Source organism: Channa argus, chromosome 18, assembly GCF_033026475.1.
Source record: "Channa argus isolate prfri chromosome 18, Channa argus male v1.0, whole genome shotgun sequence".
NCBI classification, from domain to species: domain Eukaryota; kingdom Metazoa; phylum Chordata; class Actinopteri; order Anabantiformes; family Channidae; genus Channa; species Channa argus.
This window is the reverse complement of record NC_090214.1, coordinates 20,702,730-20,716,294: the sequence shown is the minus strand read 5'-3', so window position 1 is coordinate 20,716,294 and position 13,565 is coordinate 20,702,730. Positions and strand designations below refer to the sequence as shown.

Below are 13,565 nucleotides of genomic sequence, written 5' to 3'. Positions count from 1 at the left end.
ATTGTACATGGCACTATAACTGAGAACATTATTTAATGAAATAATAATGATATTTATAAAATATTAATTTAAAAATATGTAAATAAAAACATTTAAAGGTTATCATTTAATGCTTTTTTATATGTGGAGGAGTGGGGTTAATGTAAAATACAATCTTGAGCGATAGAAGGGTCAAGCGTACACTCGAGGGCGCTGTTCAAACAAACCTGGGATGCGAATGCTCCTACCCCGAAGAAGAAAACGAACCAGAAGAAGACGAAGCAGCAGCAGCAGCATTACAAAACAGTAGAAGAAGATTAAGAAAAAGAAGAGAAACAGGACAGAGATGCAGCGTGACAAAACAAGTAATGCCGGTGGGGCTGAAAAGTAAGATTGCAGTCTTTAACCCTTGTATTTTCAGTACTTTAGTTGCATGGACATACTGTATATATTGATTTTTTTTAACCTTTTGATACAAATGTTTCAAATATCGAGTGAAAAATGTGTTTTCTCCAGGCCCGACCGTGAGGCTGCTATAATGTCAAAGTACTACGATGGAGTTGAGTTTCCTTTTTGCGACGAATTCTCCAAATATGAAAAAATGGCAAAGATAGGCCAAGGCACTTTTGGGTGAGTTGAACTTAAACGTTTTATCATGCAGCTATCTACATCAGTTATATCTGATAAAGCCATTTGTGTAGCTAATATTAGCTCGGCTAACGCTAGTAGCTAACGTTAGTGGTCCGTGTACGATTTAACCATTTGCTTCCATCATCAGGTATTATTAGACGCAGGTCTGACACAAACAGTCAGTGGATTTATTCAAGAGTTAGTGGCTTTTATAAGGTTTTTTTTTTTTAGCTACAATCCTTCCACTGGAAACTCTATTGAACCTTTCATCTGCGGGAAAGCTAACTCTTGGTCCACCTTTTTCTGCGACAGGGCTCATCAAAGCATCAGTTTTTACGACTTTCCAGGTTTACTGGGCTTTTTGTCCAAAGTAACGATGGACCGTCATTTCTCATTACTTAATATGGTGGTTCTTGCCACAATATAGATTACTACAGAAGCAAAATAAGGCTATTCGCCATATCATAAATCTCTCTTTTGTCTTTTACAGGGAGGTGTTTAAAGCAAAGCACAGACAAACCGGGAAAAAGGTCGCACTGAAGAAAGTTTTGATGGAGAATGAGAAAGAAGGCGTAAGAGAGAATTCAGTCTAGCAAATTTTATCCCTTCTTAAAATAAATGGATGTAGAATAAGCATTAAAGGGCGACTTAAGCAATTTTCAACTTGCACTCTATGCCTTTAGTTTGACCATGATTACAAATTCCATAGTGTGAGCAACAAGATGACATAATTTGAACTGAAGGGGTCTCCAACTGATGTCATCTGGAGGCATTTTTCAGCTAGATGTAGGGGGATATTTTGATGAAGGGAAGTCATTTGGAATTTTAATGACCTCTATGGCATGAACTACCCAGACCAGAACCCAAAGAGGCTGTTTCAAAATCAGCGAAGGTGTCCTTTAATGTTTATTCAAAAGGAAAATTAATAGAAAGTTGGTGTTTATAGCTAAGTCTGACAATATACCGTAATTCTTTTTGACACAGTTGGTTATACAAGTCTCCTCTGGCTGCTTTGTTTCAGTTTCCAATCACAGCTCTGAGAGAGATCAAGATCCTTCAGCTGCTCAAGCATGAGAACGTGGTCAATCTGATTGAGATCTGCAGAACCAAAGGTTCGTCTCACAGGTCTCTACTGTATAAGTTTGCAATAATCATAAGTTTCTGGTTTTACCTTTTTATCTTGCTTGGAATGAGCATGTTTAACAATATTAACTTGTTGGTGTGTGTGTGTGTGTGTGTGTGTATATATATATATATATATATATATATATATATATATATATATATATATATATATATATATATATATATATATATATATATTTATTTATTTATTTATTTATTTATTTTTTCCCCTCAAAGCCACTCAGTTCAATAGATACAAAGGCAGCATCTACCTGGTATTTGACTTCTGTGAGCATGACTTGGCTGGACTACTGAGTAATGCCAATGTAAAGTTCACCTTGGCAGAGATCAAGAAAGTTATGCAGATGCTGCTTAATGGGCTGTACTACATCCACAGAAACAAGGTGAGGTTTCATTTGGCTCTAAATGTGTTGCTAGATCTAAACTCAATTTGGAGAACTGTAAAGACTGTCAATTGTAACCAAAGTCTTGTCGGCTGGTCCAACTCTCACTGTCTTTCAAAGCGAAAGTCCACATGGTTTATCCATAGTCTGACAAAAATAGCCCCATTTACAGTGATAATTTTTCATGTAATCAACAAATATTTTAGCATCTCAAAGAAATCTTTTTAGTTAAAGGTTGTATATAGGAGTTTAGAAATTATAAACATTTTAATCTTACTTAACCAGTATAATTTCAGTGAGCAGCGGCCAGTGTTTCACAGGAATGCTCTGATCACCCACAGTCTCAACTATGGTAATTGTGTAGCTGGGGTCAAGAGCCTTGCTCAAGGGCACTGCAGTGGTGTGGATGAGGGAGGGGTAGAGTTTGAATTGGGCCCCATATTTTTGCCTGGACCTGACACGAACCAGAGAGGGTGGAGGACAAACCCAAGAATTGTATTAAATTTAATGTCCTGAGCCTGGAGTTGAGTTTGTCCGGTGTTGGCACACCATTTTGGTTTTTACTGCCACTTTAGAATGTGTGTTGCTCATAAACATGGCAGGCTTTCTTTTTATACATGGGTTGATGATGTTTTATTTTTGTAGTTTATAGATTTTTAAGGCAACTTTTACAAGTGCAGTTCTGACTACTTAGCCTAACCTGAGAGACCAAACTCTAACCCATCGGATTCTGCCACTGCAGGACACCAGGATACTATTTCAGCTGTAGTGGAGTATCAAGTACACCAATATTGTAGATGTATAGAAATGTACACAATTAGGTGCAATTGTCTCCTCATAGCTTTAACCCAGAAATGTTATTTATTTACCTCAGTGTTACATTCTCTCATGGCCATAATACTGTCATGGCCTTCTGCTGGGTCAGATTCTTCACAGAGACATGAAGGCAGCCAACGTGCTCATCACCAGAGATGGTGTCCTGAAGCTGGCTGACTTTGGTTTGGCTCGAGCCTTCAGCCTGGCTAAGAATAGTCAGGGGAACCGCTACACAAACCGTGTGGTCACACTATGGTACAGACCTCCAGAGCTGCTGTTAGGTAAGAGACATTTACTATATTACTATATATTTACTGTGTTCTTAGTGGCAGAAATATGTGTTGTGAACAAAAGAATCATTTGGTTTGTTGATAATAACAATATGATTTTTTTTTTAAACCTTTCTCTTAAACTCAAATGAGTTATGATGTCAGAATCTATGGTGCAGTTAAATGTCCATTTAGAATTTTTGGGATCATTTGGATTTTTAAACAGGACAATATATTAAATAACCATTTAAAATTTCAGTCCTGCGTCCCTTTGTCCCATCTTCAGTACACTGCACATAGAACGTCTGCCCTCCCTACATGACTCTGCAGATAGCAGCAGAGCAGGGTTGTGTGTACAGCCATTATGCACGACTGGGGCGGCTGTAGCTCAGTTGGTAAGGCAGTTGTCCACGGACCACAGGGTCAGTGGTTGATCCCCGGGCCCGGCTATGTGTCGAGATGCTAAACGCAAAGTGGCTCCCGGTGGGTCAGGTGAGCATCTTGCACAGCAGCCACCACCATTGGTGTGTGTGAATGAGAAGCAACATTGTAAAGTGCTTTGGATAAAAGCACTATATAAGTGGCCATTTACGATTTAACTGCGGCTATTTATAGTGTCTTCTGTGGTAAATAATGAATCATACGTCGATATATAAACTCACTGGCTGTAATACTCGGTCATTGTCAGCCATCATCAGAAAGGCGTTCAGGCATCATTAATTAATTAATAATTAATAGCAATCAAAGTTCAAATGTGTTCACAAATGCTAAAATAAAGAAATCACTAATAGTGGTTTGACACTTCTTTGCCACAAAGTTTGTCATTAGAAAAAAGTCCAGTTTGCGTTCTTAAATGCATTATCTTCTTCAGAGTTGTTGCCAATTTAGTTTTTTGACCCACAGTTTTAAAACATTGCATTTGTGTCTAATTGCTAGCGGTCTTCTGCAGTAATACTCAATTAGGTTTATTATGTTGATTCTTCAAACCCACTTGAGTGTTGACTTATAAAAGCTGAATATTATCTGTGATAACTGCACCCTCGTGTGGTTAATAGACCACATATATCAGCACTAGGGTATGTGAGCTAATGACAAAGAGAGTTAAGAGTGAGTGGGGGAAGAGAGAATGACAGAGCACTTTTTTTATTGCAGCTACAAAGAATGTAAAGAAGCTGCAAAAATGCACAATGTCTAACAAATGAAATGTAAATTCTTACTGGGACCATAATGGCATGATTACTAACCTGATGGTGAATCATTTGTATAACTTGTTTTTTTTTTTTTTTTTGTGACGTTGACTTCTGACAGTGACAGATTAACATGTTATTAATTTAAACACGTCTTATTTATTATTGCCCCAATTCTGAAGGCTTGCTTGCATAACACATTCATTCCATGTATAAAAAAATAAGGCCCTTGTTATGACGTGACATCTATCTGTACGTTGGTGCAAAAGAATAAAAAGGAACCCATTTGCTAAAACGTTGCTTTTCTCTACATCAACTTTGAGAGTACGTTTTTACTTTCCACGCAGCTTGGAAGAAAGCTAATGTCATTGATTATGTGTTTTGTGTTGGTTTGATTTTGCTAGGAGAACGAGATTATGGCCCTCCCATTGACCTCTGGGGGGCAGGTTGCATTATGGCAGAGATGTGGACCAGAAGTCCAATCATGCAGGGCAACACAGAACAGCACCAGCTTACTCTGATCAGCCAGCTTTGTGGCTCCATCACAGCAGAGGTAAGAGGAACATGCCTTTAGACTGATCTATGAAAATAGATCAATAGGGGGGGGGGGGAGAGAGACTAAGTGTTAATGTGACTGAACATACCTTATCCAGGTAGGTAGAGCATGGATAGCAGAGAAGGCAATCTGGGTAGAGACTCTTGAAGACTGCGACTGAGAACCAATGCTCTACTTGTTTTTGGTTTTCAACTGCAGATTTAGTACTTGCTCATTCCAGCTGGTCTACATCACATTGGAACAAGCTGTAAGTGGAAGAAATACAATGATTAAAGTTAGGGACATGGTGTGAAAATAAAATCGTTAAAGTTCAGTTTAATTGATAGAATTTATAGAGTTACCGAATGAGTGCGTGTTTACGCACCGGCCAGTCTTTCCCTTGCGTTGGCGTTGCAAGCATGGTGACCCGTCATGCTTACAAAACAGGCAAAAAATATTTTTATATCTTGCGAGGTTACATTTACAACCAAAATTAACAACCAGTGTTGTTAATTTATTTATGTATTTGTCCTTTCGGCTTATCCCGTGAGTTCAGTGTCGCCACAGCGGATCATTGTCCGCATGTTGATTTGGCACAGGCTTCTACCGGGCTTGGACCAGCACTGCACAGCTGGGGAGGGGAATGGGCTGTTAGGGGTTAAGTGTCTTGCCCAGAGACACTTTGACATACAGCTTGAAAAATCAGTAGTTGGAGGAAAACCTTTTCAGTGTTTTGATGAGAGCGGTGTAGGGCTACATCATAATCGTATTATTTTCTCTAGATATCTTTCATCCCTACAGTGGTTGCTTAACCTGGTGGTACTGACACTTCTCTGTAATCAGTTAGTCTACAGTTATTTGTCAACAGGTTCATAAACTATTTTCTCTTTCTGCCAGGTGTGGCCAGGTGTGGATAAGAAATATGAGCTGTACCAGAAGATGGAGCTTCCTAAAGGCCAGAAGAGGAAGGTGAAGGATCGTCTTAAAGCCTATGTCAAAGACCCTTACGCTCTGGACCTGATCGACAAGCTTCTTGTCCTTGACCCAGCGCAGCGCACAGACAGTGATGATGCACTCAACCACGACTTCTTCTGGTCTGACCCCATGCCATCAGACCTGAAGAATATGCTCTCCACCCATAACACCTCTATGTTTGAATATCTAGCCCCACCCAGACGAAGAGGCCACATGCCCCAGCAGCAGCCCAATCAGAACAGAAACCCAGCCACCACCAGTCAGACAGAGTTTGATCGAGTGTTTTAGTGGCTGAGTAGCAGTAGAGTTTTAATAGACCTCAGCTTGAGATCTTTGCATTGTTGAGGATCACGGTGCTGTTTTAAGTTTGTGGATGTGGTTTGTTTGGGTTGACCAGAGTGAGATATGTGATGTTCGGAGTTACACGAAACCTTTTTTTATGCCATGTTGTTGACTTCAGACCTGATGATGAAGAGACAGATGTTTAATTGTGCAGGTTTGGTTTCGGTTTGTTCACGTTGAACAAGACCCAGTTGTAGTTTTAATTTTGATACCTGAATTTACGAAGGAGTCTAGCGGATTTGGTTTTGCATTTTCTTGTGGCTTTGCTTGTTTTATATGGGAACACACAGCTATTTACAGCGATCTGTGTATTCACATTTTATTTATTACAAAGGAGTTAAAAACCTTTTGGACACCATTTCCTTTTCAAAACACATGGCAAGTGGCATCCACGAAATAAAGCTATATGACTGACCTAATGAGTTCCTCAGAGCCATTTGGTCACTTTGGATACAAGTGAAAAAAGATGTTGATGACTTCTTTTTAATTCTTTTTCAAACCAATGTTTGTTTTTCTGTTTTTATCACACATGAAGACTGAACTAAATGATACTAGAGAAGGAGAAATAGGAAATGCCATGTTTTTAGATGGAAAAGTTGTGTTAAACTGCCAGATGAAAGGGAATCATCAGCTTTCAATTTCATAAAAGGTTTCACTACGATTCAGTCCATGTACTACATTTATTTAACAGAATCTAAGTTCTCTCTGACTGATCAGATCAATGTTTGTAAGACAGCTATAACAGAAGATTACATGTACCAATGTTACATTTAGAATAAATAAACAGAATTTATAATAATATACAGTTATAGCTCATAATTGAGTTTAAGTACAACTTTTTCAAGAAAAGTTGATGTTGGTAAAATGTAAATGAAGACATGTAATGATTTGCAAATTGACACCCAATTTATTTATTGTAAATGGTACAAAGACAACATCTAATGTTAAAACTAACAATTTAGATTTTTATTTCAGCAATGTGTTTCAGAAACCTTTGGACAGGCTCATGTTTATCGCTGTGTAACATCACTTTTAAATGTTTGGGAAGGTGGAGACCATTTACTGCAAAGTGAAAATGCCCTGTTCTTGCTGAGTAATTTTTCAGTGGTTTTAAAAAAAAAAAAAAAAAACTTGCCTGTATTTATTCAGTGTCATTTCACTTTGATGCTAGTTGTCCTTTGAAACCCTAATCATAGTTATGCACCTTTACACTTGGAAACTGCTCAGTACAATTCAGTCAGTGGAGCAGAACTGGCAACATATTGGCTAAAAGTTTTCCTACAAACAAAACCACTGCCTGATTCAAAAACGGAGCTTTGGAACTGACCAAAATCGGATTTGCTTTTAATTCCTACGCAGTATGTTCCTAAGGACAAGGAAATTAAGGTGAATATTCCGACTTACTACATTATTTTTTGTTTTTGTTTTTTGTGCGCAGACATGCACGGTCCTATTAGGAGTACAGACGATCACTAAGCTTACAACTGCAGTCTTTGAAAGAAACATTACAGCTGTAAATACAAAATAATACTCTGTTTCCTTTGGGCTGTTCCCTTTCAGGAATCACCACAGCGAATCATGTGCCCCCATCTAACCCTGTCCTCTGTCCGTTCTCTTCTCTCACACCAATTAACTTCATGTCCTCTCTCACTACATCCATAAATCTCCTCTTTGGTCTCTACTGCCACCTCTCGCCGAAACTTCCATATCTCCACAGCTATGTCATCAGGACCACTTCATCTAACTCCAGAATTTCTCCTTCTCTTCTAACTCACATCCTACCTGTGGGGCATAACCACTCACAACATTGAACATCACCCCTTCAACTTCCAGCTTCAGACTCATCAACCTGTTTGATGCTCTAATCACCTCTAGAACATTCCTCACTACCTCCTCTTTCAGTATAACTCCTACTCCATTTCTCTTCCTATCTGACTCATGGTAGAACAACTTGAACCCTGCTCCTAAGCTTCTAGCCTTGCTACCTTTCCACCTGGTTTCCTGGACACACAGTATGTCCACCTTCCTTCTCTGCATCATGTCGATCAACTCTCTGTCCTTCTCTGTCATAGTCCCAACATTCAAAGTCTTTACTGTCAGTCCTACATTCTTAGCTTTCCTCTTCTCTCTCTGCCTACGAACACACCTTCCTCCTCTCCTTCTTTAATCAAATGAAGAAAGACAAAACTAGACTGCAGACCAACAATACTAACCTATCTCCAGTAGGTGGCACCATCATATTACTTTCTACTTAAAGTGTACATTGGCCACTTTATCAGATACACCTGTATAATCTTTTGAGTTCCAATACAGCATGAATTGTACTTTTACAATGTTCGTTTTTGTTCGTAATTGTTCATATTTTTAGGTTGAAGCTGTCAGGTGAAAAGTCTATGTTTATTATTGAGATCATAGTGGAGCATTTGGGGTCACAGCTGTAGCTCTGAATGTTCTATAAGAACAGTTCTTATTCCCAGTTGCAACCAGTTCCTTCTCAGGCTCAAGGAACTCATCATGTGTTGATGGTCAGCAAACAGGGGCTGTTTGCTGTTCCCTTCCCTGAGCTTTTCTTCCGGCCCTTCCAGATACATGTGCTTTCTGGTCCACAGGAAACAGTCAAAACTGTAATCCAAATATAAGAACATTGCTCCAAAGCAGTACTGTTTAAGTGGTGAAAAAAACTAACTTTAATTGTAATAAATTAACAAAAATAATCCATTATATTATTTGTCATATTTACGCACTCAGGCAAATGGGCTTTTAATGATTGTATAGCACTTTTTATCTCATTGGTAACGAAAGTGCTTAACGCTGCTTCTCGTTCACCTTTTCACACTCTCAATCACACACCGATGGGGGAGCTGCTATGCAGCTGGCCCACGGTCACCAGGAGCAACTAAGTTGGGGTTCAGTGTCTTGCTAACGGACACCCTGACATGTGACCAGATGAGCCGGGGACCAAAACAAATACCCTGGTTAATAAACCTTACTATTCATTTCAAATATCCAAGTATTTTTGGGCCACCAAATATGTCTATGAATAAAAATTGCGCTAAAACAAATCGCTGCAATCAAAATGTTTGACCAGACATGTAAATTGCCCTGAATCTACATTTATAGCTCATCTTAATTGTTGCAGGTTCCAAATCCACTCAGTTGGTACAGAACAAACATTGTGTCACTGTCCAAATATATATATGGACATAAGTGTATTTGTCATGAATCACCTCAGGCTTAGAGATTCCCTTCGAGAGCCGTGTGTGCTGTCACGCTGGAGTTGTACTCGGATGATGGATAGTGTGTGTCTTGCTGGTGGTGGTTGGGGGGAATACAACAACTAACATAAATTAGGAAGCGCTCTGATGGCCAGATGGGCCTGTGACTGCAGCTGCCTGCATGCCAATGGTTTCCCAACTCTTTGCCATAAAAACAGCAGTTGATTGTCTGTATGGATGAGAGGCCGTGGTGCAGGATGACAGTCTAAATGGTGCCAAGTTCGGGCCACGCTGCGAACTGGCCTATTATGGTGTTCTGTGTGACTGATCTGATGATGCTCTGGGCTTCAGGGATTGTTTGGGGCAAATGCCATGTCAAACTGGGTTAAATGTCATTTCAGATTCACAGGGGTCCTCTGACTCAGTGCTAGATCACTGGTGGGAATCAGCTCTCTGGAAGTAATAGAGCCTGATTACTTCTGTGTGTCATGGGATTTTCAGAGGAATGTAAAATGAAATGAAGTAAATGTTTTTTCGTTTATTTTAACTTTTTAACGTGTTGGTAAAGCTACTTTTTAATATTATAGACTTGGCACTTCTTAGTAAAAAATCTAAATACCTGACAATCTGTCAATCTCCAGATATTTTGGCATCAGGCCTGAGGCTGTGAGGAAGTCCTTTTGATTAGCTTGTGGGATAAAGTCTGTGCTGCATGAGTGTCAATTTGCTCCTGCCTCCTTGTAAGTATTTTTCTTGTCTGCTAGTTATGTTTCGGAAGACATCCTGTGCAGTGCACATCTCCACACAGTGTGAACACACCAGCTGTGGCCTACATGTCCACAGTACTGGTAATGCCACACACTGCCCTGCACACACTCTGCATAAAGCTGAGGCAGCATCACTGTATTAACCACTGTACTTTGCATGTTGTGTCACTTTTTTCTTTAGAGATTTTCTATAGGTTCAAGAAGATGTTGAAGACTAATGTTACTACAAAAGGCTTGTTTGCAGTAGTAGCAGATCATTACTTCCCTCAGTAAAATTGTCAATGCTGAAGTGTAGAGTTATTCTATAGGGAGTAAAGGTCTTGCACTTGACAGGTCACTTTGACAAAACTAAAAGTCAAAACTAAAAGTACACTTTATACAAAATGGTTCACATGTGATTATGATATTTTTGGATTTATAATTATTGATACATTATGTGTTCATCTCTTTAATGTTGCAGCTGGTAATGAAGAAACTTATTTACTGCTGTTTTGATGATCATATGTTTTCAGGCTTAAGTTTGCAACCCCGCATATGTCATTTCACTGTGAGCGAAAGCAAATGCACCTAACATGATAATAATAATGCACGTAGTAACATCAGCTACTAATGTTCCTTCATCATTAGAAGACACAAATGGTCAACGAGTATATAGAAAATGATACAGTAAAATAATGAAAATTATGTGCAAAAGTTTGCATAGCTTGATAAGATAATATTATTAATATAAAATTGTAAAAAATAACTTGAATTAGTTTCTTATTTTTACTAGCTGAATGTGCATTAAATATTATGTTAATTGAAAATATCTTTCTGTTTAAGTTCTCTTTTCAAAATAAGGGTTCCAAACCTTCGTACCTAACTGTAATGTTGTAAATATTAAGTGTTGTCAGCACAGACATGTGGACAAACCCTTTCCTGCTGTATCCGTGTTTGGTTGTTGTTGCTCTCGTACTTCTGGCAGGCAGGGTGGGGCCGAGTCAATCAAGTAAGGAACCACAGTGATCTGCTTCTCTCTTCACAACTTTCCTCCATGTCTTTCATTTCTCATTTTTCACCCCCTCCACCATTATTTTAACCCTAGCCAGCAGCAGCTGTATGTGGCTGATGGCATCCGGTGTGCAGGGCAGCACACATAAAGGGGCTCTGCCACTCATTTGAAGCGACCATATGTGCACCTGCCGGAGCTCTGTGCCAGTGGCGGGCGGCCTCTGCCAGAAAACATTAGGGAAGCGGCAGGGTGTCATTAAGAAGGCAACATGATTGATTAACTGTAAATCGTGAGCATGAGGCCCACAAGTAACAGCTTCCACCTCCCCCTTCGCACCATGTATACACACACACACACGCACACTTTCCCAACTACACACACAAAATTTGCAGAGAGAGCAGTAGGCTGAGGTGGAGATGGAGAAAGAGGGAGCCCCCTGCAGATGCGTGGGTGTAATTGCATTAGCTGCCCAGTAGGGAAAGGATGAGCTTGGGTTGCTCTGAAATGAACACAGTCAGGGGGCCACATCAAGCCATTAGCAGCGCTCCAGCCCTCAGCTTCACTCCTGAGGCAGATTTCATATGCAGCTTTTCAGCAGAGGCTCACAGAGCCATGGGAGTTAATGGCAGTTCCCAGTTGCCCATCTTGCATCACTAAATGTCTTTCTGTTGCAGATGAGACTACAAGTCATAAAAATCAAGGATATTATGAGTGATTTAGTTTTATTAAAGATGCCACCTAACCAGGATTTCACGTTACAGTGGAGCCATGGTCTCTCACTTCCCCTAAGTGACCCGAGTTCCCTTAAAAACTTTAGAAAATCCTTTGAGTTTGTAGGATCACAAACAATGTTGGCTTTGAAAACTCATGGTTTGCTCATTTTACTCAACTGTAAATTTAATTTTAATTAAAAATAAACACCTTGCTATCAATCTCCACACATTACCCAAGTGAGAAATGGCTGTAGAAATGTATGAGGAGCATGTGGCTGAAATACAACCATACACTTGGTTTTCTTTTAAAACTCCAAAATATTGTACTTTTACTATTAAGCCACCCGTTAACATTGCATACTGTACTTCACTCTGGCCATCACACAGGCTGTTGGGAGTCTCCCTCCGCCTAGTCTTGTGATGTGTGCTGCAATGTCACCACCAATCAGACCCCCAGCAGTGCCTCTTTGGCCAATTCCACATGATGAAATGGGTAGGTGGTCAGTGAAAGAGACCGCTCAAAGTGCAGAGGAGACGAGAATGTCATTGTATTAACAACACCAGCACAAAGTGTGCTAAGACGTTTGCTTGATTAGAACCAGTTTTAAACCAGCTGTGTTGAGTGAGAGCAGACTTTGTACATACACAGTCCGGGGTTCTTCATTTGTTGTTCAGGCACATTTTGACGGCCGAGACGAAGACGAATGTAAGCAGCTGCTCGTCTTTGTCTGCACTCCTACTTTAACTGTAGACTGAAGTCTGCTAACACTGACACCAAAGAAGCAGGTCTCACATATTAATCAGTCCAGAACATTTTAGTAGATTCAACATCTGTCATGTGTACATATGTGTACAAAAACAATAGTCTACAGTTTGTTTCTTATCTTAGTTTCTTGGGTGGTTTTCTTAACCACACAGAGTATAGGCTTGGCGTTAATAATAGAAGATTTACATTGAGTGATATCACATCCACAGTCATGGTCCAGTAGGCCACCTGCTACCCACCAGCATTGTTATTGTCAGTGATAACTGCATTATTGACTTGATAATTGTAATAGAAATTATACCCTAAATAAATAATACATAAATAGTATGTACATTTTTGGCCCTCAGAAGTTAACCAATAATTAGCCCTAGTTAGTTAGTTAGTTAGTTAGTTACATTAGTTTAAATTGTAGCTTGGTGGACAGAAATTGAATCCTACTGGACCCATGTTTCTGAGAGTGTGTGACTGGAGCCAGAGTGGCCTTTGGCGTAATGAAGCAGTTTATTTCCTAATAGTGAGTGGATGATTCCAAAGATACAGCACAACATCTAAAAGACCTGCAAAATTCTCTCTCACTGACCCTGAAAATTAAGTTTGTGCAAAACTTCGGGAAAATGCAGGATATGTGTAGAATTACCAGCATCTAATTGTGTCTGACTTCCATTTTTCCCTCCATCTCAAACCATATGTGTCCTGGAGTCATGTGGAGCTACAGAGAGATGAGTGATGAAATCAGAAGGGGAGAGAGAGAGTTAGCAATGGGACTGTTCTGGATGATGTGTTGTTCGGTATTAACATGCACAAGGCACTTAAACTCCCACTGATTTGGATGAAAACACATTTGGAATAGG

The 13,565-nt window shown here is 39.6% G+C and overlaps 1 protein-coding gene across 1 annotated transcript; it reads left to right on the top strand.

The window, feature by feature from the left end:
- The first annotated feature begins 208 nt into the window (after nt 1-208).
- Nucleotides 209-6,923, top strand: cdk9 (cyclin-dependent kinase 9 (CDC2-related kinase)). Its single transcript, XM_067483856.1, has 8 exons — nt 209-366; nt 496-609; nt 1,100-1,181; nt 1,631-1,721; nt 1,972-2,138; nt 3,064-3,235; nt 4,815-4,963; nt 5,843-6,923. Exons 1-8 carry the CDS (start codon nt 326-328, stop codon nt 6,206-6,208), a joined length of 1,182 nt encoding a protein of 393 aa, XP_067339957.1. The 5' UTR covers nt 209-325; the 3' UTR covers nt 6,209-6,923.
- The last annotated feature ends 6,642 nt before the right edge of the window (nt 6,924-13,565 follow it).

Excerpts from the sequence above, each read along its gene's own strand:
- cdk9 (XM_067483856.1), top strand. The coding sequence starts at position 326 with ATGCAGCGTGACAAAACAAGTAATGCCGGTGGGGCTGAAAA. Across the intron at positions 1,722-1,971 it reads TGAGATCTGCAGAACCAAAG|CCACTCAGTTCAATAGATAC; the intron begins GTTCGTCTCACA and ends TTCCCCTCAAAG. Across the intron at positions 4,964-5,842 it reads GTGGCTCCATCACAGCAGAG|GTGTGGCCAGGTGTGGATAA; the intron begins GTAAGAGGAACA and ends TCTTTCTGCCAG.